The sequence below is a fragment of the Leuresthes tenuis genome, unplaced genomic scaffold (assembly GCF_036924035.1).
Source record: "Leuresthes tenuis unplaced genomic scaffold, fLeuTen1.0.hap1 SCAF_5, whole genome shotgun sequence".
NCBI classification, from domain to species: Eukaryota; Metazoa; Chordata; class Actinopteri; order Atheriniformes; family Atherinopsidae; genus Leuresthes; species Leuresthes tenuis.
Window position 1 is genome coordinate 2,848,046 of NW_027325359.1, and position 25,180 is coordinate 2,873,225.

At 39.3% G+C, this 25,180-nt stretch overlaps 1 protein-coding gene across 1 annotated transcript in view; it reads right to left on the reverse strand.

The window, feature by feature from the left end:
• The window catches only part of LOC140306848 (neural-cadherin-like), a 65,964-nt gene that overhangs the window by 17,392 nt on the left and 23,392 nt on the right, over nucleotides 1–25,180 (reverse strand). Inside the window, exons 11-24 of the mRNA XM_072385459.1 lie at nucleotides 21,699–21,866; nucleotides 18,937–19,186; nucleotides 18,501–18,628; nucleotides 17,894–18,080; nucleotides 15,038–15,181; nucleotides 13,451–13,734; nucleotides 11,316–12,924; nucleotides 10,493–10,586; nucleotides 9,536–9,720; nucleotides 8,310–8,539; nucleotides 7,604–7,881; nucleotides 5,512–5,726; nucleotides 1,074–1,201; nucleotides 764–891 (exon numbers count right to left, since the gene is read on the reverse strand). Of these exons, the coding sequence (XP_072241560.1) occupies nucleotides 764–891; nucleotides 1,074–1,201; nucleotides 5,512–5,726; nucleotides 7,604–7,881; nucleotides 8,310–8,539; nucleotides 9,536–9,720; nucleotides 10,493–10,586; nucleotides 11,316–12,924; nucleotides 13,451–13,734; nucleotides 15,038–15,181; nucleotides 17,894–18,080; nucleotides 18,501–18,628; nucleotides 18,937–19,186; nucleotides 21,699–21,866 (4,028 nt within the window). The remainder of the gene's footprint in view (nucleotides 1–763; nucleotides 892–1,073; nucleotides 1,202–5,511; nucleotides 5,727–7,603; nucleotides 7,882–8,309; nucleotides 8,540–9,535; nucleotides 9,721–10,492; nucleotides 10,587–11,315; nucleotides 12,925–13,450; nucleotides 13,735–15,037; nucleotides 15,182–17,893; nucleotides 18,081–18,500; nucleotides 18,629–18,936; nucleotides 19,187–21,698; nucleotides 21,867–25,180) is intronic.

A 25,180-nucleotide genomic window follows, 5' to 3' on the forward strand; every position in this document is an offset into this window, starting at 1 on the left:
TTTTGCTTTAAAAGTGAATCAGCGACAGTTTAACACACAACAGTCCACAATACCTTTCAAGCAAAAATAGAAAACTTTCTCTGAACCAAATCTTTGATTATTCGTCAACTGTATGATTGATTAGTTTTGCGTGGCAGCAATAAAAAAAAAAATACATAAAATAAAATTAAAAAACACTGATCATTAAAATGTAACTAGTCTATGAGCAATCAAAAAACATATCCAAAATTCACTGATCCACCGATTAGTTCCCGTTTGGTTATTTCCAAGCCATGTTGACATAGTGTACATGACAGAATATCCTCAGTATACAATATTAAAATCAAAACAATTTTGTGAATTCTTGATCTTCATTTTTACAACACAGCAAGCTGCTGTTGGTATGACTGCTAATGCTCAACTCTACAGACGGTTATTTAGCCTGGTGGGAGCATGGGACATTTTGACACTGTTCCTTTGGGCCACGCATCTATTCTGGTTTAGAAAACAGCAAACAGGAGGAAACACAACTAGATCAGTTTTGTTGTACCACAATTAAAGCCCCAGAAGGCTTGCTGGAGAAATTCTGAACCATAATTGTGACCTACTTCAAAACAAATCTAACCACATTTATTCTTGTGCGTACACTGTTCATTGAAAATACTGTGTATTATTTATCCCATGTTTTAGACCTGAGGGTTTATTATAATGGGCTCCCCTTAAAATTGGAAGAACCACCTGGATTTTACATTGTTCTCCTACTTCATTTAATTATTGATCTTACTTGTCTTTGTTGGGTGTGACCCCTCGGATTTCACAGGATGAGCGGTCCTCTGTCATCGCCCATGAGTCCACACCTTCGTTCTCCATTACAATCGCACCGGAGCATCGATCCAGAGTGAAGCGTACTTCCTTTAAATTGGGGAAAAGGGAAGAGGGAGGTCACCACTGCTGCATTCGGGGATAGGGGAGTGTACTGCTGCCTGGCACTCTCTAAGAACTGCAGCCTACATTCAAATCTGACATCTACTCTGCCCACAGGGAGAAAAAATGACAGCCGTATAGGTGCTTTGGCATGAATGTACTTCTCTTACTTTACTGTTGCTCCTCACATCAAGGCGATGCCAGCGTTTGTCAGCCACTCCACCGTTATTTGTTAACTGGAGGACCAGGGTTCCAGAACCATGGTTGATTTTAAGGCTAGGCGTCCCTCCAATCAGCTCTATGAAAGATCACAATTAACACCAGCCACTCAAAAGATCATTATTTGATGTGGATGAAAATATTTAGGGAAATAAAGAAAGCAAACGATGACTCTTACAGACATGTAGAATGATAAAAACCTTGACTTGCTGGCAGAGATGAAATATAAAGGCAGGGTCAAAGAAATAAGAACTGTGATGAAAAGCACAGTAAACCAAAATAAGAAAAAAGTAAAAGAAATAAAGAAAATGAAAAAGAAAATTGGCAAGATACAAATAACTAGTTTGTGTAGACACAGATTGAAAAGAAAAACAGTATATGAAAGTATCTCATATCAAAACGGAAAAGAAACAAGAAGGAAGAAAAATAGAACGCAACACAGCTGGGTTGCAGCAGAAACTCTAACTGGCAGCGGAAACATGTAATAGAAAATAGTTGGACATGGTTTTCATATAGGAAATGAAATCCAATTAAAGTTCCATTTCACCTAAATTGCTGTTCACAGTTAGCTCTGTGGATTATCCTGTGTACTTTCTGTGTTATGACATGTTACTGCAGATTTCTTTTATATCTAATTTCTAGCTGATGCACAACAAATATTACTGAGTTCACGTTTATTATAGTTGGATAAAGGCAGAAACAAAAAAAATCATCTGCGTGGTTAAACAGCATAAGCGGAAAGTGGGGAAAAGTAATTTGGGTGAAATGAGTCCTTTCATAAATTATGAAATAACTATTAGGTTAGCAAATGATCGTTTTTTTTTTACATATGCAAACATAATGACCATTTACACAGCGGCTGCTACAGAACTGTGATCAAAATCCATATTTTAGATAATTTTTTCTTATCGTTGTCACAGTCCTGCAGTGGTTGTTGGTGTTTTGTTTTGTTTTTTTCCCTTTTAGCACTAAGTTGGTCTGAGCAGGCTTGGAATTCATTCTCCTGCATGAAGCCTGGGCCTCGACTCTCCTGGTACTGCACCTGCTCTCATCACTGGAGCTGCTTTTAAGAACCAGTTCGTGCACCCAATCACCACCAGATTGTCAGATTCACCAGCATGGTAATCAGGCCACTTGCCAACACTTCCCTGAGTAATGTTTTCTCTTGTTCTAACAAACTTTCTCCTGTGCCTCCAAGTATCTTCCTGTTGGTCAATAAGTGGCTTATTCACCTGTACTTTGGACCAGTCTCCTTTGTGTAAACCAGCTCCTGTCAAAGACTTCCTGTGGATTATTTACCTTAACTAATTACCTGCCTGCCCACCTTCCTACAGCTCCAACACCCATTGAGGGGAACCAGTGGCTCCCCTCACTATCTCTTTGATATTCTACACCAGTAAGACTAGACATTAATTGAAGCTAAATTATTCTGGATATATCATTGGGTTATCACCTTCTCTCATTCCTTGACTTAACACACCTCTCCTCTCCTTCAGGGATTTAGACCCCGTAACCAAACTGTTTTCCAAACTCCCTGATTCCCAGCTCAATCTCATCTGTTAAATAAACCTTATACACTGGGTTTTGCTTAAGAGTCCGCATTACTTTGGCTGCCCCAGCCATGAACATCATGATATCAATCAAAAGCCTAAAAATCCAGCATCACTATGCTACATACCACACATTTACCACCATCATACGATCATCGGTGGCTACATGTACAAGTACAGCTTTATTTCATCATTTACCGAATTAAGACCTTACTCTGAATAAAACAATGCTATTCAAAACAGAATTTTATATAACTTTAACCATATAAGGTTAAGTTTACTTTTGGAGTAGGACATTTTTGGATTAACGTATGTAGAGTATGCCGATCTTAATCAGATCTTAATTCGTTAAACGTGCACCTTGATCGCAACAGAGTATCCAAATCCATTACTTATGTAATTATAATTAAAAACAATTCAGGACAGGTTCTTTGTTTCTGTCTCAAGATCTGGCAACATCAGCTCTGTCTTAGTTCAGTGCAGAACAAGAAGGGTGCAATAAAAAGATGCTCTGCTGGGCCGAGTAAGACACCCAAGTAGGCTAAAGGCCAGAACATGCCAGTGCTGAATGACGAATCTAAACAGATGCTCCTACTATTTTCTACTTTAACAACCCACAAAAGCAGCAGCTGGCCCCACCACAGAATGTGTGATGTGTTGTCTGGCGTAACTTCTGAATGATGTCCTACTATCAAGCATCGCTGCACCTGAAGAAACACATTCTTAATTAATTATACCCACTCCATGCAAGAACATCCATCCCACAGCAGCTCGTCTTCTTTTAAATGTTTTTCTTTTAAATGTTTTTTTCCCCATAACCTTATTGCAGTCCAAAATATCCTGTGAAATATCCTAAATATTGCTGTTTTTTCTCCCTAAGTGTCTCAGTATGGCAGAAAAACCCTTTATGGTAGACATTTTATTGTATAATACACATTTTTTCTGTGATGTAAAAGCAATTATATACTTTATAGGTGAAGCTCATTTTAAATCCCACCAAACCATTCAGCTATGCCACCTGCTGACCTAAACCGGTGGGCTACCCGCCTTGTCCCTTGTAAGATACAACATGTAGGACCATTATAGTAAGTTTAGCCTCTGTGTTGTCAGAAAAATAATAAAAACATGGTAGCCAACCAGCTATGCTGTTTTTAAGAAATTTTCATCTTATTAACTGAAAACTGACAACTACAATTGTGAGCTTAACCACAGCCCACAATGTGTGTGGTCAGATGTGAGCTGCTTCAATGTTTGTCAGAGCTCATAAGGTTGCAATAAAATATTACTTTTACCAGACTGTATTACTGTTTCTATATATTCATATATATTGCTAACATGGTGCTTTACATTCAGCTGACATACCAAATACCCTTACTCAGTTTAAAGTTTAAAACATTTACCCCTGTCCTTCACTTGGAAGGTCCTATTTAATAAGTCTTTGTGTCAGCATGGATTAACTGTGCCGATGGGTCCTTCAGTGAGACATTGGGTGCCTTCCCAGTTTTTCCCTGTGAATTGGTTTGCACAGGGTAATACTACCATAGAGGGAAAAAAAGCTCAGTTAGAAGGGAACTGTTATCTGTGACGCTGGGAGAAATTAGTAACGATTCATTACTTCACCAAAGGGTGACACAGAAGATTAGTCATTGGGCCTGGTTGGTGTGCCAAAAAAATATATATTTGTGTGTGTTAGTGAAGTAACATACAATTTGTTGTTGTTATTTAAGAAGTTAAGTTTTCAAAAAGAGCTAAAAAATCTTGGGAAATATTACCATATTCCTTTCAACTTTAAATTTCATAGTCTGCACTGAAATGACCACTGAAGTAGTAACAGACATCCAGAGTGATTGTGTTACCGGGGTAATACACAGAAGGATGGGCTGGGAGACAACTTACCCAGTACCTGATGAGGAATGAATGTACTGTTACAACAAAAACTCACATATTGAGTTTGAATGTTTGGAATAAAGATATTTTTGTTTTTTAAGTATTTGACCTCTACTTATTTTTTATTTTTCATTTTTAAATCTAAATTAGGAATTGATTGTGGTGATTCCAGAACAAACATGAAGTAAACTGTGTGGGTGTCGCAATTACATATGAAGTCAGTGGAAGGAAGTATGTTTGTGTCATGCAATTTGATTAAATCCGAATCTGCACAAGTTCAAATTTTCAACCTGAGCAAACAATTTGCATGACACTGTTCTGACACCCTATCAGTATCCTTCAAACATCACCAGGAGTGAGAATCAGTAATACCATAAGTCTACCAGTTTAATCATGAAAATATTGTATATATTTATTACATGGTTTACAGCCATCGTTTGTATTTTATTACAAAGCACTTTAGGACTAAAACCAACTAGATAAACCAACAAATTTTGTGGCATTTTGAGGATTTCTACAAAACAACAGAAGTTGCCATGCTCATTTTTGAAGCTGTAAATAAAGGTGGGTGGGTGGTATCTCTTGGATTCCACCATGCCACAAAAACAACCCATTTGTTTGCCCACCTCTGGAGTGGTGAAGTAGCAGGGTGAAAGAAGGTAACTGACATTCCTTGTCAAGGGAGCAAGGGGTAGGTTGTACCGTGCATGTGTATTAAAAAAGCACAATTATTTATTTGACATTGAACTGGGTATGCATGACAAAGTATTACTTACTTTTAAGAGTGAAACTGGTTAGTCAAGCATCATATAAAGAGCTTGCTGATTACTTACACTAAAAAATAAAATCTGCCTTAGATTTGCCACTGATTAATGTTCACCAAGTAATTAACATAAGGTTCCAAGTTTTGGAGCACAGAGGCCCCAAGGCCCTAATTATCCAGAATCCTTACCTATTGCCATGTAGTCTTCACTGTCCCCAGGTAGAAGAGTGGCCAATGGGCCAGCATACAGCAGCAGCCCGTCATCTTCCTCCGTCATAAACTCCAGTGAAAGATGGCTATCAAAGCATGGCTTTATAGGAGGAAACCAGGCATAACCGTTGCCAAGGAAACTAAGTCTAGTCTGCTGACAATTTGGCCCCTCAAGCTGCGGGGGGCAGTGGCACCTGTAGCACAGAGGAGTGGAAAAAGTGAAGAAAAGCAGGACAAAACAAGCGGAAAGAAATAATCAGTGTCATTCAGTTTTGAGGTCTTAGAAATCTTCACATTGTCAGTTCTCTGGCATACGAGACAGTCATGTTGATTCACACAGGCAGAGGTCTGACTTTGCTTGAACATGCTGGCTGTCAACAGAGAGCGGCAAGAGCACTTTTATCAATCAACTGTTTGCATTAGCGACAAAGCCGTGAATATTCAGTGCTACATTAAATCAATTAGCTGTGAACACAACATTACTCTGGTTTATTCTTTATCTATCACAGCTGTCTGAGCTGAACTCCCTGGAGACTGTTCATGCACAGCACATCACGTACTCTTTGTTAGGAGATAATTAAATCTATTTCACTCACTTTTCTGTGTGCCAGGCCACTGCTGATGTTCTGGACTTTCTTCTACTATCTTCCCCCACCTCCTTCTCAATCTTAAGGTATTACACACTCTGCTAGATTGCCTCCGCTTGTACTCATCTACTTTGATTAGAGCTTTAGTGTTAAGGATCACTGTTCTTGCAGAAACTGGAAATTAAATGTTATTCATGACTCTTTTGAATCTCTTTGTATAATAGGTAAATCTGAATAATCGTACACAAATGTCATAAAGACGAAAATACATATGTGATGAAAAACAACCCATTCAGTTGCAACGATGGCGAGGATTGAGGGGACCGGTTGATCTTACCCTGTCCTCTCCACTGCAGGCATGTGAGACAAGCTGGCTTTGCTGATAATGTCAAAGCCATCTATTTTCATGCAGTGTCTGAAGAAGTCTGTGTGTACCGAGGCTGTAAGGGGCTGTTTCTCCCATCACTGTTTATTGTGCAGAGGGGCAACATATGTCAGGAATACTGATCCATATGCAGCAAAAGGGACGGTTGAGGCTGCATATGTATGCATACATGTGCACGCACTAAGCATAGCACCTCAATCTTTCGCTGCTCTTTCATGTGACTCACGAGTGGTCCCTGTTGAAATCAGGCAGGGCACGGCCTGTTTTTCTCACTTTGGACTGACAATATCTGATTAGCTGCTGTTTAAGGTTTCCAGTTAAGTTCCTCTAACAGAGGAAAGGACCAAAATTTGGATTCTTTATAGCTGGTTGACTTTCACATCAACACACATATAGCACATACTGAGAGTTATCTAACAGAACACTGATTTTTCATGGGTTTAAGTTGAAACTATTTAAAAGATAATGAAAATAAGTTCTACACATGCTGTCTTTGAGGACTTGGCCTTTAACAAACGTGCATATTCATGTAAATGGCATTAAGTGAGATTTTAAATTGTGAGCACTGTGGGGGGTAGATTTAAAATAATCCCAATGCCCTATATTTATCTAATCTGGGCATTAGTAAGTGCATGAAACTAAGTGCATGCGTTTACCCAACATAAGACACCCACGGAGACCTTTACACTTACAGGTGAAGGTCTTTAAACTGACTACAGGCATTGATCAATATCTAATATTTAATTCAATACTACAAACTTTGTTTATTACCTACTAGGAGGTTTTACAAAACACAACATACTACAACTTTAAAAATCACAGCTTACATAACTAGATACCATCCAGTTAATCTTTGAAAGATTATGCATATGGATGTATGAACAGTGCTTTTATGGCAAATTCAGTTAGTCTTTTAGAAAATGAGGCTTTTTTCATTTCAGTTTACAATACTGAAGAGTAGCTCAAAATCATTTGGTTCTTAGGGGTACTTTTAGTAATCACTTTTACGAGAGGACTGCAGTATATAAAGGATATATTATTTCTGTCTCTAAACTTTTAAGAGCCTTTTTCCAAGTCCAACTGCAGGCATGCTTCTCACCTGTATCCATTCTGGGTGTCGATGCACGTTCCCCCATTAAGGCAGGGATTATTTGGGTAGGAGGAGCAGGGTTGGCGGGTCATTTCTCTGGCAGCACAGCCACACACAGGCATGGATGTCACTTTCCCTGAGACCAGGGATAAAGCACCAGAGTCTATCAAGGTGGGTGAGTCACTGATGGTTAACTGTGTGTAGCAGCCGCCGGATGTCTTGCAGTCGACGTGCACACACTCATCGACCTGCACCTGGATCACATTCACACGCAGAAGTGACTCGAGCTGCAGCGAGAATGGAAGAGGGAAGCAGTAGGGGGAGACAAAAATGGGATTTACAATAACTGTCAGTGGAGATAACAAGGATTTGGATCTCCAATTTTGGTGGCTAGTAGGAAACAAACATATACCATATGGAGAAACACCCTCACAATACAAACACAAAATAACAAAATAAATAATAAAATAGCAAGATAATCACATTGATGCAGGTTGATAACACGATAGAAAGAAAGTGTGTCACAGATGGAGGGAAGACAATTACAATTGAATGAGAGACAAATAGCCATGACAGGGTCAAGCTGTAAACAGACAGGAAGTTGGTATGAGAATAAAACAGCAGATAAAAAGCCCTGTCTTCTCCTCAAGCTAACAAGTTTATCACTTGATTTATTACCACAGATCTCTATCAGTCGGACAGTATGTGTATATACCTTCTTTTTATGTGCTGCAAGGGCACTGTGCAGTTTCTCAGGGTGCAAGTAGCCACTATTAGTGAGCACATAGAAATGGATGTCCACTGTTTTCTGCTCTCTTTCCTCTATGCTGAAAATGTTGATACTTCCAGGTCTAACGGATAGGGTTTCGGATAGGAAGTCCCAGAACACCTCCAGTCGACTCTTCCCCTCAATGTTGAGGTCGATAAACTCTCTCGCTGTTATGCCTTAAGGAGACAAAGAGAATGGAGGCTCATGATACAGGAACTACTGACTCATCAATGACAACTACAGAGTTGATCAAAGTCTGTGAAGTTCCTGATTCCATTAGCACAAGAGGTAGCCTGACATCTCCCTCTATTGATCCATTTCATTACTGACTTGTCCATAAGGTGAATGAGTCTTGACACAGCCCAGTATAAATAACTTGTTTCCTCCCTCACACAAAGTTAAAGTTCTTGACAAACTGCCTTGTACAAAATATTTTAACAACTGAAAAAAATCAATCATATTTGGATTGCAACCTCTCAGTAATGTCTCGAGAATGTGAGCAGTCATCTTTAATCTCTCAAATATGATAACGACTTGGAGTCAGAGGAATCCATAACAGCCTTTGACTCTGTTCAGCGAATGGCTTTTTAAATGTCAAGGACTTTACCTGACACTTCCAAATTGACCTTTATAACTCAGATTTGATCTGAGAGACTGTCAGAAAAATGAATACTCTAAATATAAACTTCAAAGTGCAGACAAAGAAGAAGAAGAAAACTATTCTTCTGAACTGTTGCTTTAAAATGTTTAGAAATGTTAAACAATGCGAGCATAAAAAAAAGCTGTCGACAGCCTATTATTTCAGTGTTAACTGGATTGACAACCTGATAATCATTCAATGAAAAGTACCAATTTATTCATGCCTGTGGCAGATGCTGCCTCTTTCAACATCAACTTCAAAACAGAATTTACCAGTGATGACAAATAACTTTCTTTTTGTTTTTGAAGAATGAGTGCAGCTTGGAATCAAACTGAAAGGCTTTTATATTCAGTTATGGGGTCATGTAATGATATAAGAGGCAAAACAAACCGCATCTTCTATTCAGCTGCTGATCTGTAGGCACCCTTGGATATATATATATATATACATATTTTCATGTATTTGTATTGTAATAGTGTAAAATAAAATAGATTTGCATCATCAGGTAAGTCGGTGTTTCTGCAAACGTTACCTGCCAAACGCAGCGATGCAGATGACAGGATGGCCTTTTCCTCCAGCTCCCTGACATGAACCCTGACTCCTGAGATTACATCAGGCCACACCCCATCGGAAACCCCTACCCTCAACCAGTAGCTCCCTGCTGGAATGCTCTGTCGCATGGTCAGCACTCCTGAGCTCTGGTTCAGACTGAAGTACCTGACAGAGGAAGGTAGGAGAGGACTGCTTCAGTGTAAGATGACAGAGAATGAAAATAAAAGACAAGTGGCTGTTTATGTTTCTGAGCCTGTTGGCAGAAAGACAAGTAGAGAGCTGGTCAGTGATACTTGGGTGTACTCCAGAAAACTGAATGCGAATTAATTTGAACACAATAAGAGGAAACTAGAAAAATTCAACCTGCCAAGAAGGAAAAGAGGAGAGAAAAAAAAAGGGAATTCTTTGGCTCCAAGCACTCCTAAAAATGCTTGATAGTTGTCATGGTAACTATCAGAATTTTCTATATGAATAAAACAAATATGCCAATGGCATTTCTAATCTGATTTTCAAAGTGTGAATACTGAATAGCCGCACAAGGTCCCCAATGTAGTTAAAATGTGCTCGTACCGGCTGATTCATCTTCCCAATCTTATGCAGGCTGACAAAGATTTCTCAGTCTGTTTGATTTTCATTGTGTCTTCCAGAGTGGCAATTACTGATGATGGCAATTATCAAAATCTCATTGAAAAGTGTGGCATATATGAGAGGTCAGGGAATTTAATCTGAGATTGGGAGGAATATCAGATAGACACATTTCAAGACAAGTGATATCACTCACAAAAGGCCTTGATGGGGAAATGCAGACTCATCACCAACTCCAGTACCTCTTTAGTGCTCAACTTTTTTTTTGGCTGTACTTGTTGCTAGGTGCCTCTGCTGCACATTTAGAGATCTGCACGTTTTCAGAAAAATGTATTTAGCAGTCAGCTCTTACTTTGCTGCGCTTGTCTCTAGAGTGTATGTCTTGTTGTCCCAATCATCTGGATCTGGGGCATACACCTTCCCCAGAGCTGCATTTGCCATCCTTCCTGTTCAAGGTAAACACACACATGCACACACTCACATTGGTTCAGTCAGGACAAAATCTGCTGATGCCAACACTTATCTTTTCGTCCCTCTCTTCTCCTTATCTTGCATTCTTGTGTTCTGTTCTACTTATTATGCTCATAACTGTGGAGTCCCACTGCTGGAATGAATAGGCTCTCAATGCTCCACTTCAGAGAGCGTGGGGCTTAAGGAAGCGAGGCTATCTCAGTATGGATTATGTTATTATCGACCTGCAGTGCCAGAGTATTTCAGCTGGGTAAACAATGGCAGCCTGGATGAGTCATGGTGCTTCTGTTTCCCCACAATTACCAAAACTACCATGTAGCTGTGTGTAGGATCCAAACACTAACAAGCCAAAGTATCTAACCAACTTACCTGGGGGGTGAAAACAAAAACAGGCACAGGAATGATGATCTTTGCAATAAAGTGAAGTTCATAAGAGCTTTAGGCATAGGGCTGGCAAGGGATGAATGCGCTTACAGCTTAAGAAAGAATTTTAGGTTATTATTACCATAACAAAACACTGGAATTCATAATTGCTCTTTTATGTTTACATTCTACCAGACTACACCAGGCAGGTATAGCAGTGATAACTCTTGGCTTCAGATTTATCCTCAGTTCCCCTCCTCAGTCAAGTTCTGCCTGCAGTGTAAAGCTCTGAAGCAGAAACAAAAAGCAAAGAAAGAAATGAGGGTAGGGATGCAACTCACCCTTGCGGCTATGCACATAGATATCTTTCTCTCCTGCCTGATGGGCATTATCATTATGATCGCCAATAGTAATGGTGAGAGTGTTTGTGGCCGTTATCGGTGGAACGCCACTGTCAATCATTATCACCGGCAAGTGGAACTCGCTCTGCCTTTCCCTGTCAAATCTCCGTAGGGTGGTGAGAGTGGCAGAGCCGTTCCCATGGTCCTGAAGGTGGAAATCAGCAGAGTAAAGTGACGGTAGAGAGAGAAAGAAAGGAGGCCCATGCTCTGGGGAGTCTCTGTCCACAACATAAAGCAGAGCCGAACTCTGGTTGAGCCAAACCACTTGAGGTGCTGGGCCGTTTTCCCACAGCACAGGAGTGTAGGCTGTCTCCAACTCTGGTCCGTTATCATTCATGTCTAGCAACGGCAAGTGGACCGTGACACTGCCAGTCAATGCTGGTGTACCACGGTCTGTAGCCATGACAACCAGCTCATAACCTGCCACTGTCTCCCTGTCCAGTGGCTTGACAACAGTGACAACACCAGCACGACTGACTGTAAAATGTTCATATGGGTCTGATTGATGGAGAATGCTGTAGAAAATCTCCCCATTTAGGCCTGAGTCAGAGTCAGCAGCTGTGACCTGAATCACACTGGTTCCTACAGTCACATCCTCAGGCAAAGGGGAGAGCAGGTGAGAGCTCGGGATAAACACGGGGACATTATCATTCTCATCCTCCACCAGAATCAGACAGTGAATCAGGCTAGAAAAGTCCGAGTCCTCTACTCTTATGGTGAGGTTAAATCGCTGTTCCCCAGGCTGCTCAAAGTCCAGCTTTTTCTTTAACCTCAGAGTGCCCATCTGCTCCAATCTGTTACTAACCATGTAGAATCGTTGCTCTGAATCTCCTGCCACCACACTAAATGCCAGCTGTCCATATATGCCATCATCAGGATCCACTGCACTCAGCTCCATAAGGGGAGAATCCTCCAGTGTGCTTTCAGGTACACGAGCACCACACCAATCCTCTCTAAACCTTGGAACATGGTCATTGATGTCTGTTACCACAATAGTGACAGTAGCTGTCCCCGTCATGCCCCCACCATCCCTGGCCTCTACTACCAGGTGGTGGCTGTCAGCAAGCTCTCGGTCAAGACCCTCTGCTGCCACAGATATGCTGCCAGTGCTGGAATCAATAGAGAAAAGGTCTTCTTTGTTTGAATTAACTGCATTCACTATAATCTGGTAAGTGAGGATGGCATTTTGGCCAACGGCTGTGTCATCAAGATCGACTGCTGTCATTTCCACCACAAACGTTCCAGAAGGAGAGTTCTCTGCCACGTTACTGAGGCAATTATCAGGCGCACATGAGAAGGCGGGAGCATTGTCATTGATGTCCCATACATTGATAATAACATCTGTAAAACCAGTAAGTCCCTCGCCCTCTTCGTCCGTCGCCATGACAACAAATCGCCAGACTGCACGCTCTTCTCGGTCCATTGTACGCTGAGCGTACATTTCCCCTGTGATATCGTTGATCATGAAATGGGACTCTGCTCCTTGGCCGTGAATGGAGTATCGTATGGCACCCTGGTCTGCATCTTTGTCTGGGTCAGTGGCCGTCACCTGCAAAGATAAAGACAACTTCTTAAGAAAATGGATATTCACTCATGCATTCAAACCCCAATTACTGCTTCCTCTTATCTCTTTTAAACCATCATCCAAGTCCTCTTTACTTTGGATTTTTTTAGACAGCTCATTTAAGTGTTTGCACTTTTTTTCTGACCACCTAAATTAAAGCAGCAAGCTCTGATCAGGGATGTTTCTAGTGTCTAGTCTGAAAGTAGGTTAGACAGCCTCACTGCTGAATTTCCCTGAGCAAGATCCATCACTGCCGTCTTTGTAACTTAGTGGAATTAAAATTCTATAATGTTCCAAGCTCGATTTAAACATCAGCAGTAGATAAACTGAAATAACATGCCAGAATAAGAAATTGTAAGCATTAGTCAGCTGTCACATAAAGCTACAATGATAGCAAAGTTTAGGTGCCGATTAAAAAAAAAAAAAAAAAAAAAGGACTCTAAATATAATTGCAGATGTATGGATTAATGATTACGGAAAAATATAGAAAATCTTGCAATAAGCCTCTCACCTGTAATACAAACACAGGTGACCCATCAAGCTCCTCTGTGACTGATCCATAGTACTCATTCATGGAAAACACAGGTGCCTCGTCATTCTTATTAACCACAGTGACTACAACAGCAGCGTAGTCTTCCCACTTCCCGTCTGAGGCGAGCACCAGTAGCTTGTACCTCTTTTGTTGCTCATAGTCCAGTGGCTGTGCAATAAAGATGGTCCCAACTTCTGGCTCGATGTCAAAAGCCCCACCTTTGTTGCCAGATGTTATTTGGTAGCGTAACTTGGCATTTGCCCCTGTGGCATATATCACAAAATACATAAGATTATGTTTAGTAACATTTTAACTAGGTTTTCAAATCTATGGCAGGTTACTATCAACGTTGTTGTTCCAGTAATATCTGTACACTTAAAACATCAATACGGTACCTTTTCTTAACTTAATACCAACTATGTGGAGTTTTACGCCTCATTTCCTCCAAGAGTTGAGGATTAGCAGATTTTCCTGTAACCCCTTCTTGTTTGATGACTCAATTAAATGGAAAGTTTGTACTTTGTGTCCTCGGCTTTAATCAGATACTAATTAAAAAAAAAAGATAGCCGAAAAAAGTAATGAGAGTGGAGGGCAGCACTGTGCACCCTGATTGTGCCCTCTATGGAATTATTGAAAGGCTTGGGTGAGGTTGGGGGATGCAGTTTACTAAAAATGAAGTCAGTCACTGAATTTATTTACGTGGTCACCAATCTAATGTTTTAATGTTGAAATAGATGAGATAATCTTCTGGAACATACAGTCTTTGCTTTCAATCATCCCGTGGGGTTAAAGTAGCTGAAATCCCATGTAAATTCACTAATCTGTTCTATTAAGACAGCCATAACTGACAAAATACACCCTGTCTCCCACAGGGTTCTGGCAGGCTTACAGCAGTCAGAGCCAGGGTGGGGTCTTTAAACAAGAAAGATTGAGCATGGTCTCTTAGGCGCAAATGAAACAGTATTGTAACTCTAATGTTGGGGGTTGGTATTATTCCACAGCTATTCATCATTAGTGCTGCAGCCCAGCCTAAGCTGCACCCCCGCTCTCCATAAATACTTGATTAACGGACCTAAACATTCCAGATAAAGGGATCTTAGGCCAGTGCTGTATAGAGCATGAGCAACTGCTTTATTGCTTAAATCCCGCCCACCTACTGTGTGGGAGCATGTCACTCTTTTTGGAACAAATGTGCTACAGTGCATTACCACGCACTTAAATGACTACTAAATCTGGCACACCGCTTGATTGCAGTAACATGATTTTTGCAGTGCTCAGGCCAGACTGAAATTGTCTGCCCCAAGGGGGACTTCATGTGTACTGCTACATACTCTTATTATGTAGTAAAATGGTGTCTCTTTGGCACACCACTCAATAAAAAACTGACTGATAGACTGCCAAAATGATTTTGTTATTATCAGAAAGCGTGTGTGTAAGGACAAGGACATCCACAAACTGTAATATAGGTTCTGGTTGGCTAACATCTTTAATCATCTTTAGATTTAGGGAATGGCATTGCTAAAATCTCCTCGTAACCCCACCAGCGTGTAGCTTCATTAAAAATACCTTCATCTTCATCGTTAGCACTAACAGTGACAACTGCCAGGCCCACATCTGCATTCTCATCAACACCAACTTCATACAGTCGCTGAGCAAAGACAGGCTTGTTGTCGTTGACATCGCTGATAAAAACTCTCACATAGGCTGTGTCTGCAAGAATGAGAATGTAGAAGATTAAACAGTAAAGCACACTAGCCAAAACGCACCCACAACTCAGCTAACACTGTACAGTATGCATTACTCTCATTCCATCTGTTTATTGATTCTACATTTCATCGTCTCTGTTTAGAGGTAAATAGCTATTTAACTTAACATGATTTGCCTCAGTGACAGAAAAAAAAATAAAAATAAAAAAAATCAGACCCAACGTTACTTATAAAGATTTGTTCTAATTTATATAAAGTATCTATTTATTCTTTTAACAGGTTTAATAGTATCACAGCTGAACCTCTTTAACCAGCTGCACTTTTTTTGCTGAGAGGAGATATAGACACTCTACTGGGAAGGTTAAATATTCATAAGATGACAAGTGTTTGTGTCTTATCTGTGCCCTCCTCATTACACTGTTTATTTCTTTCGTAAGAAACTGTAAATTATCAGCTCAGAGAGCACATTGGTGACATGTTAATTTGGAGCTGCTGCAGTAAGAGATGATGGGGGAATGTGGATTTTTTTTTTCTTGGCTTATTTTTACATTTCTCTCCTCTTTTTGGTGTATCCCAGAGGTGACAAAGAGGCAGGTAATGTTTGCAGTGTAGATGAGCCCTTCTGGATGTGACAGATATGTAGACACAGCTAAGGCTCATTGTAAATGCTAAGCAGCCCTGGCAACCCAGGAGCGAGGGCTTTGCTGCTCCAAAACATCACCCGTTACTCCTAATACATTCTTCACAAATACAGGCAAAAGACCAACTTCTGAATAGAAATGTCACATTACATCACTTCAGATACAGACTCAGATTTTCTGTCTGCCAAAATGTCACAGATGGTAAATAAACAAAGGCGGTACAGTTTAAATATTGAATAGTAAAAATTAAAAGAACAACAAAAAAGGGTTTTTCTTTTTTCAAAAAAGAGAATGCCAATAAATCTGAGCTCTTTTCACATGGAAGGGCATTAGGCTGTCTGGTCATGGCTGTGGAATAAATCAAATTAAGATTCCCTTTTCAAAGTCAATCTCAAGGTGTGAATTTAAACCAATGCTGTTTAAAATACAGGGCACAGAAGTAGAACCCTTCATAGAAATATAAAGTTTGGGTATGCCCCTTGGGCTTACAAGAAAAGAGCAATGAAGTTTTTTTTTCTATTAATGAATGGAACATTATTTGAAGGCAGGGGTCACTTCAAAGTTAACTCTGCCAACTGGTTTGACATAAAAAGGCTAAGGATCCACTAATGGCATGTTTCCATTTCATGCTACGGTACAGTTGAAGCTCTTAAATGCTGCACTCTCCATTGCAGGTAGTATCCCTTTACAGTGGGCGGGATCAGCTGTTTATCATTACCGAGTGTGTGAAGCTGCAGGGGAGACACAACTTTGCTTTGTGTGGGCCTTTATAACATTACTCAGACAACTTTATCCAGACTACTTATTGCACTGAATGAGTTTGCAGCAGGCTTTTAGTTTAGATGGGTTTGAATATCTTTTGGGAGTGATCATTACTGACAAAGGGCTACAGAGCTAAACTCCTGCCAGCAAAGATCTACAAAGATTTGTCTGTAAATCCATACTCGTGGTTAACATGTTCATGCATCTATTAATGCAGCTGGATAGTGTAGAGGTAAGATTGCCACGTTTCATGTGGGTGACCTGGGTTCAAATCCCCTGCATGAAAGGTACTACCTCCAATAGGGGTCCTTAGACAAGACCCCCTAACCCTACCAGTGTAAGTTGCTTTGCATAAAAGTGTCTGATAAATGCATAAACATTAATGAAGAATGCATTATGCAATAGGTTGCACAAATTAGATATTTATTATATATGTGTTATAAATTGTGTGCCAGACTTTCAAATGACTTCATAGACCAAGGTGTGTCAGTGTGTGTGCGCTGCTGTAAAGATGTTCATGCCCACAGCTGATCCTCTGATCAATCAGCGCTTTGCAGTGTTTCCACATAACTGTATACCAGGGATGTCAAACTCCGGTCCTCGAGGCCGCTGTCCTGCAGGTATTAGATGGTTCCCTGCTTCAACGCACCTGAATCAGATCAATACATCATTAGCAGGCTTGTGCAGAACTTAATCTTTCGAAGAGATCCATTTAATCTGAATCAGGTGTGTTGAAGTTGAGAAGCATCTAAAACCTGCAGGACAGCAGCCCTCGAGGACTGGAGTTTGACAACCCTGCTGTATAGTATTGGCTGGCCTTGCTTCGAACTTTGGCGGAGGTAGAACCAAAAAGGCATCAGATAGGATCAATAATATGGTATTACCTAAAAATTGCACAAATGAATGCATTATAAAAAAAAAGGTAAATTTTTCCAAACAACCTCTAACATTGCTCCGGTTATAAATCTGGTTGTCTCCCCAAAAGTGAAAGCAAAATGAGCCAGTGCTGGTTTCCAGTTTTCTAGATGGAAAGTGTGCACTTATGATGTATCATGAAAGAGTTTGACTTCTTATGTCCCAAAATGCCTCCATGAACATGTACTGTTAGGCCAAACATAACCATTCAGTTTTAACACTGCAAATAATAAGACATAGACAGATTTTGGTTCCCTTATATTTCGAGTGTCCCAAAGCTGTGAATAATAGAGTAAAATACAAATACATGTTTTTTGCTGGATAAAAAATCCTTCCCATGCATTCATCCATCCTCCCATCAGCCATCCATCAATCAGTCTATTCTCCTGATTTCTAACCTGTGTTGGGCTGTTTGTTTTTGCCAGGTCGTGCTGACTCTTGGCCATCTTCTGACTGAACTTCCAGTAAGTAGGAGCTGCGGGCCTCACGGTCAAACACAGCTTCTGTGTAGATGATCCCGTGTTTTGGGTCAATACGAAACAAATGGTGGTCGCCACTGCTGTCATTCAGCAGAGAATAAGTGATCTGTGGAGCACAGGTAATTTGAAAAGTAATATACAGCATACTTTGAAGCAGTCACCTGCAGAAACATCAGAAATTAAAGGAGCTATATCAGAAAATGTCAGGGTGTCTCCGTTATATTCCCAGAATCCGTCTCCTCATTAAATCAAATCAATACACTTTGGTCTGCCAATATTGTCACAATCATTCAGATAACTTATGACAGCAACTCTGAACACTACCTCAACAATAGTCTGACAACAGTGGAACAATAGCTCCTACACCGAAGGGAGTAGTGAGTGATGTTACATAATGTTCCTTCTGGTGTGACAGGGATGGTTTCGCAAGGAAAAAGCACTCTGTGGATTTAGCTGGAGAGATTTTTGTGAAAGCTTGTCATTTCCTGTTCTTTCAGAACATGAACACAAACAGATCACCACAAACCTCTCCGTTAAGACCCAGGTCTTTGTCGTGAGCAGACACTTGGAGAACTGACGTCCCTATCTGGGCTCCTTCAGTTACTGAGGCCTCGTAGATTGAGGATGTGAAAAATGGCACGTTGTCGTTGACATCTTAGAAAAGAACAAAGATTTAGTAGCAAAATTATCATTTTATTTCCACAGAGTGTCTGTATTAAACTCTCAAGTATTTAGAACTATATGCAGATATCTTTTTTCTCTCGAACATAAAATGATTAACTACATAAATGTATTGTCTTATCTTTTCATGATACAAATTAATTGTACTTTGATATCTAATCTTACTAAAAATTCATTACACAATATAGAATATAAACACGTGCTTAAACAACTTTCCAACTGAATGATGAAATCTACCAATCTCTGTTACATATCTGATGACAAAGGTGTAAAAAATATACCTGTAATATTAACATAAACCCTCGTGAAAGCAGCAAGAGGCACTGCAGCTACGTTCTGCGCCCGGACTTGGAGAGAGAAAAAGGGAGTGGTCTCGTAGTCCAGCGGCTCAGACACCAGTATAGATGCAGAGCCATCTTCCCGATTGGGGGAGAGGTAGAAACGAACTGGCATGTTGGTTTCAGGGACCATCCCATCCTCAAGGTTGTAGGTCACCCTTGGGTCACCCAGCTGAGAGGTTGCCTTAATTGTCTGAAAAAGATGGGAAGTTCAGTCATGGTTTAACTTGGCTTGGATGTCAGGGAATGCTTATATAAAGGCGAGAACGCTGCATAATAGAAAAAAAAACAACTGAGTTTAGTCGATCATGAACAAAATACTGTTGATCCTCACAGAAATAATTCTTTAATTACCTAAAAAGAATATATCATTCCTGGAGGTGTTTTTTCTTGATAATTATATATCTCTTTAAAGAAACAAAGACCCAGTAGACCCATTGTTTCCACAACTGGAGGTCAAACAGAGAAAATAATAAGCTTTTTAGACTGTGACATTAAACTCTTTGTACCCAGTTTTCAATCATGTAGCTAATGACTCTCAGTTATTAATTTTTCTAATTCTATGACCTAGATGTAGCCACATGAACTTTAGACATTGAAACCTCCTTTGTCCATACCCAACTTGGATTTTTATGAAATTACAAATGTCTAGGTCAGATTGTTGATTACCAGGAGGAACACATACTGTATTAACCTCAAGAAAAAAAACTTTAATTCTATCATTTCTTGTGTGCAAAAACCAGTGATGACTCAAGTAGCCTGACTTTTGTAGTTTTTAAATAGTAACTTGCAAGGCTTGCAATTTACTTATAATTACAGCGCTGAACACAAATGCTTCTTCATGTGAAGGCAATAAAAACAGAAAGAGGATTTGCCTATCTGAAAGAATTATCTTCTGGTTCTCTGTCAAACCTTATTGTACCACATTTACCTCTGAAACTAAGAGCATACATTTGTAAAAAAAAAACAAAAAAAAACCCTTCAAGTAAACACATTTCACAAATGGTCATTTTACACAAGAAAAATGAAGAAAACATTTGGATATCGCATCTCAGGTTTATAAAGTTTGTGCTATGAATAAATAGATGTGCCCAACACACCCCTGAGTGACACACTTGATTCAAGTGGATAAACTTAACTGGTTTGTAAGTATTTTATATTCACTTAAAATGTATTTTATTGAATGTTTTATGATGACATAACTAAAGGAAACACATTCGTCTTATAAAGTTGTTCTACATACTATGTTATTGGAGTTTTGACCTCTGCAACTGTTAACAAATTGCAGGGCAACCAAAGCTTTATAAAATGGGCACACATAAAATTGTTATTGATTGTCTCAGCAAGGAAGCAAAGAAGTGTAGTTTACAAAGTAATTCTATAAAAAATGTTTGTGTTCCTGGAGTGTTGACCACTTTCATTTTTCCCCTCTTTGTACCTTGGAAAAAGGTGAAGCTGAAACCTTTACGTTGTAATTTCACAGTTGCAGCAAGACTCCATGAGGTCAGCAAGTCCCGCCAAGAACTAATGAAAGCATTTGATTTCTTGTATAATCAGACTTTTTATTTTTATGGAAAGATCAAAAAAATATATAACATGTCAATTAGTGAGCTCAACAGGGGCCAGTATGCTTATTTTTTCTGACTTAGACTTAGATAGATATTTGCCCCCGCTTCAGGTCTTATGCCATGTAATAGTTTCTTGGCTCTGGCCACATGCTCAACTGCTTCAAGCTGCTAAAGATGGATATCGTTCTGGATTTAAAGGAATAATTTAGCGTTTCTTTCTTGCTGAGTGCCCAGTGTCAGATGACACCACTCTCATATTTGCATGAGCTTAGCATAAAAGCTGGTAACAAAGTTATTCTGGCAAAACAAATGAGATACAATTTGTTAATTACTGTACTTCAGGACCGCTGGTAGGCATGTCTCTTTGACTTTGGCCAAAGCCACTAACTGTTTTAACTGTTTTCCAAGCTTTATGTTGCGCTGAACTTGCTGCAGGCTACAGTTTCATAATTAACAGACATGGAGTGGTATCAAGCTTTAAGTGCAAAGAAGTGAATAAGCCTATTTCCCAAACTCTTTTCTTTTGCCAAACTCTTTCATTACTTGAGGTGGCTCGGGTAACATTTATTCTCATCTGACAGGGTACAAGAACTGGGTCAGACTGCATGTGGGGTTTGTAGTCTGAAAATGTCAAGGGTTGTGTCGAATTTTGATTACATGTATTGCAATGATTGATTACCTGAGTGAGAGCTATAGTGGGATGAAAGTCAAGCTTGCTGTCTAAATCCTGAAAAAAATCTCTTATCTCTAAGTGACTTCTTTTGTGAAGACCTTGAAAGTTTTTTCATTCTCCAGACTGATAGCTATTCTTTATTTTTTTACATCAAAGATACTTTGAATAGATCTAATTGGCCTCCAGTCACGAACCTTGCTTAGTACATGTGGATTAATGTCAGTTCTTTTATAGCATCAATCTATTATAGATTTTCCATTGCACTGACAAGCTTTCAAAGGTGTGTTCTGAGAACAAAGAGAACACAGTGTAAAAATAACCCTCGCACTCTGTACTAATCCAAGAGAGCAAGCAAACAGACACTTGGTTCAATTACAGTAACCCCAGATTGGAAGAAAAACAAACATGACAGCATGTGTCCTGACATCGGCAATTTAGTAATTTAAAGTTCCATGCAATCATACCACTATGGGTGTGTCCCTGGCAGTGTTCTCTGGTATGACGACACTGTAGCTATCTTTTTCCCACTGTGGAGGCTGGTTCTTCACATTTGTGATGGTGACTGCCAACTCCACAGAAGTGCTGCGATTTCCTCCATCTGTTGCTATGATGTCCCGTGTGATATAGGTTCTCTGTGGACAAAAGTAACGGTTCAGTTGTTGAAAGGATCATGATGTTATGGGTTAATGAAATAATCACCTGAAAAATCAAATCATGATGAATGGGGATGTAGCCTCTAAAAGGGACGGTATCATTTTTATTTTTTTAATATATTTTTCATTTGTTTTGTGCATGTTTTTTTATTGCACGTAAAAGGTCTCCGGTTACAAAGCCACAAAAAGTATAAGCAGTAGTTCACCCTCTGCCTTTTTTAGTTTATCAGTTGACCAATCAGGGTAGACTGGGACTTAATAAGAGAGGAGTTGATGTTTCAGATGAGTTTCAGACTTGGTCAGATTAATCACTTGCTCACTCTTTGATTAAGTATTCTATTTATTCATGTATACATGTATTCTTCTTATCTTTCTTTTAAAAGATTTTATTAGATTTAAGAAGCGTTGCCTCAATTTGAAACTTAACTTTAAAAACATTACTAAAATAACTTTGTGATCATCGATATCAAATACTTTCATGATAGCGTCTTAGAATGGTTTCCCTTACAAATAAAAAGTCAGGACAAGACGTCTGAAGTGTAAAATATAGTTTATGGTATTGATGTCCAAAGAAAATGGTCAATAAATTAACTAACACCATAGAATTTTCTTGACATATTTTAAGTTGAGTAACATTTCTCTGCACTGCAGCAGTGGCTTTGTGGACACCGTCAAACGATGGCAGCAGCGACATAATGCAGATATTTAAATCTGGGTGAAGTCTGTGATCAGATCACCCACAGTTGATTGGAGACAACAACTGTGTGAACAACTCTTGAGCAGCACTTGTTTTCAATGAGAACATATCCATATGTACAGTAGGATATAAAAATAGTCTTTCTCCCCCTTATTGCATTGAAAAGGCAACCATTGTATCTCAAAGCTGGGAACGGTGCTGCACATTTTATTTTAAGCCTATTTGTTTTTAATATTGATTACAATGCTGTTAGAATCTAATGAGAAAATCAAAATAAAGCCCTGTTTGAGACCAGCTGACACATTTAAAATTTAATGAAGTGCTTTTATTATTTTAGCTACAGCACAGAGATTGTGGGATGATTCAAATCGCTTTTGAAACCATCCTAAAATATGCAGCAGCTTTGCTTGGTGAGTTTTTGGACTTAACACTTTCAATTTTGCATGAAGTCAGTGGTCAAGACATGAAGTCAATATTACCAGAGACATAAAACACCAGGGTGCTGAGAAGTATGCTAAATAATAAACATCCCCACAGTGCTATAGTGTCTATTCAAAGAAAACTAATTTTTGAATAACTAAAGAAAAACAGGGAGAATAGCACTGAAAGGCCAAGAAAAAAAAAAAAAAAAAACTGTTGACAGCTCGTAATCTTTGCAGGTAGTTTTTATAATGAACGTAATTATTTGCAATTGAAATAAATCACATTTCCAGAAGACCTGCTGTAATATTGTATGTGTTATCTAACTGGTTTACTTAGTCTTTTAGTTTTTCCACAGCTGGTAGAATTGAGATTGCAAGCAGAATCTTAAAGTGTTGCAAAATTGATGGGTCATCTCAAGTTGCACAATGCTGTCTGTTTCCACAGATGATAAATGACGCTTCAAAAAGTCTTGTATTCAGTTTGTCAAAGACAGAGTAATTACGGTGGACAGAGTTACTGTGTGTGATAATTAGCTTTTAAAAAATATGTGCTATCCATTCGAAGTAATCTACCACACTCCTATATCTGAATCTGACAATCAGTGAGCTATTCATATTTGCAGGGAGAACTTACATCATTTTACAAGGATATCCGAACAATTTCCTCATTATTTCTGCTCAGTGCTGCGTATAAACGCGTTAAGATGAGCATTAACTTGAGCTGCAGTCTTATTTTCGGGGAATTTTGAACCGACCAGGATTGTTTTTAAACTGAGGGAACCTGAAGAGAGCATTTCTCTCTCTCGTTATTGACAGTGGATGTGTCATGCTGAAGTGTACTTGCACGCAGCCTGCAGGTATGCACTCCAGCAGATGCCACAGACCTTGCAATGAATTCTACACCAGTAAAAAAAAAAACTTATGCACAAGTAATACAACTGCATCAGGATGTGTAGTTATAGACATGTAGAACTACACAGCAAGGCTTCTACAGCAGGCAGCATGATGGAAACTGGCAAAAAAAGGTTTCAAAAGAGAGCTACAAAGGCTGTAACAGATAACTTTCCATAGCAGAAAGTCAGAGAACACCCGTAATGTAGATTCAACTTTTGTTTACTCGCCTCACCTGTATCCTGCACTGCCACTAAGTCTTGACTTAATCTCCTTTTGTAATTCCACACCAGATTTAGTAAAACACTCCTAGTCTGGTTTCTGATTTTTTTTTTGCATCTTTTTATTCACCTGCTGCTGAAATTACTTTGTCGGTGGGATGTTAATTGCAAAACTGAAACATTTGTCACTGGGCTTCTATTGTGACAGGCAGTGACATGTGAAAATGGTCAAATAAAGTAGGAAGTTGAAACCCTTTGGCTTCACTATTAACATCAAATGTCATCACCATTTATATAGCTCACTTGATTGAAAAATAATGCTCTATCAGTGCTTTGTTCAATGATTTGTATCCTAACTGGGAAATCTGACCAGATAGATAGATTTACCATTTGTCAATCAATGCACCATCAGTACAACACCGGTAGCAGCCATTTAAAAACAAACATTGGTAAAATACTGGCCCTACAAGCAACAGTTCTTAATCTTAGCCACTAAAACCTCAAACAATACATAGATGAATGAAGCTTCAGGGAAGTCCAGAGTTTATGGAGCCAATATGTGATGGAGGAATTATGATGTGAGTGACTGACTATGGTCCAACTATAAATGAGGGAAATGTACGTATTTGAGTATAAGTTTGTCAGTCTGGTGTGTGTTCTGAGCTCTCAGACTATTTACAATATGCTCTCCCATACAATAAATATGTGCTCTCCACAAGTTATTAGGTATTACATATCTCAAAAGAAGAAGCCCTGAGGAAAAGAGAGGCAAAATGATCTTAAGTGGGTCACTCCATGCCCTAAAATTATCCACTTGAATAGAGGTGTAAATAATTGGAGGAAAAAGGAGTTGTTTTAAGGTCTCTCTCTCGGCTAATTTGACCAAGGAATGTCCCAATATTTCATTAAGACCTCAGACAATTGTGTCAGCTTGTTAAAAAAAAAAAAGGAATTGCATGTCTCCTTTAAAGTGTAGTGTTGTAACTGATTATTGCATCGAAGTCATCAAAAATAACCATGGGAATCTCAGCTTGTTAAAATTTCTTTTAAATAATGGCTGTT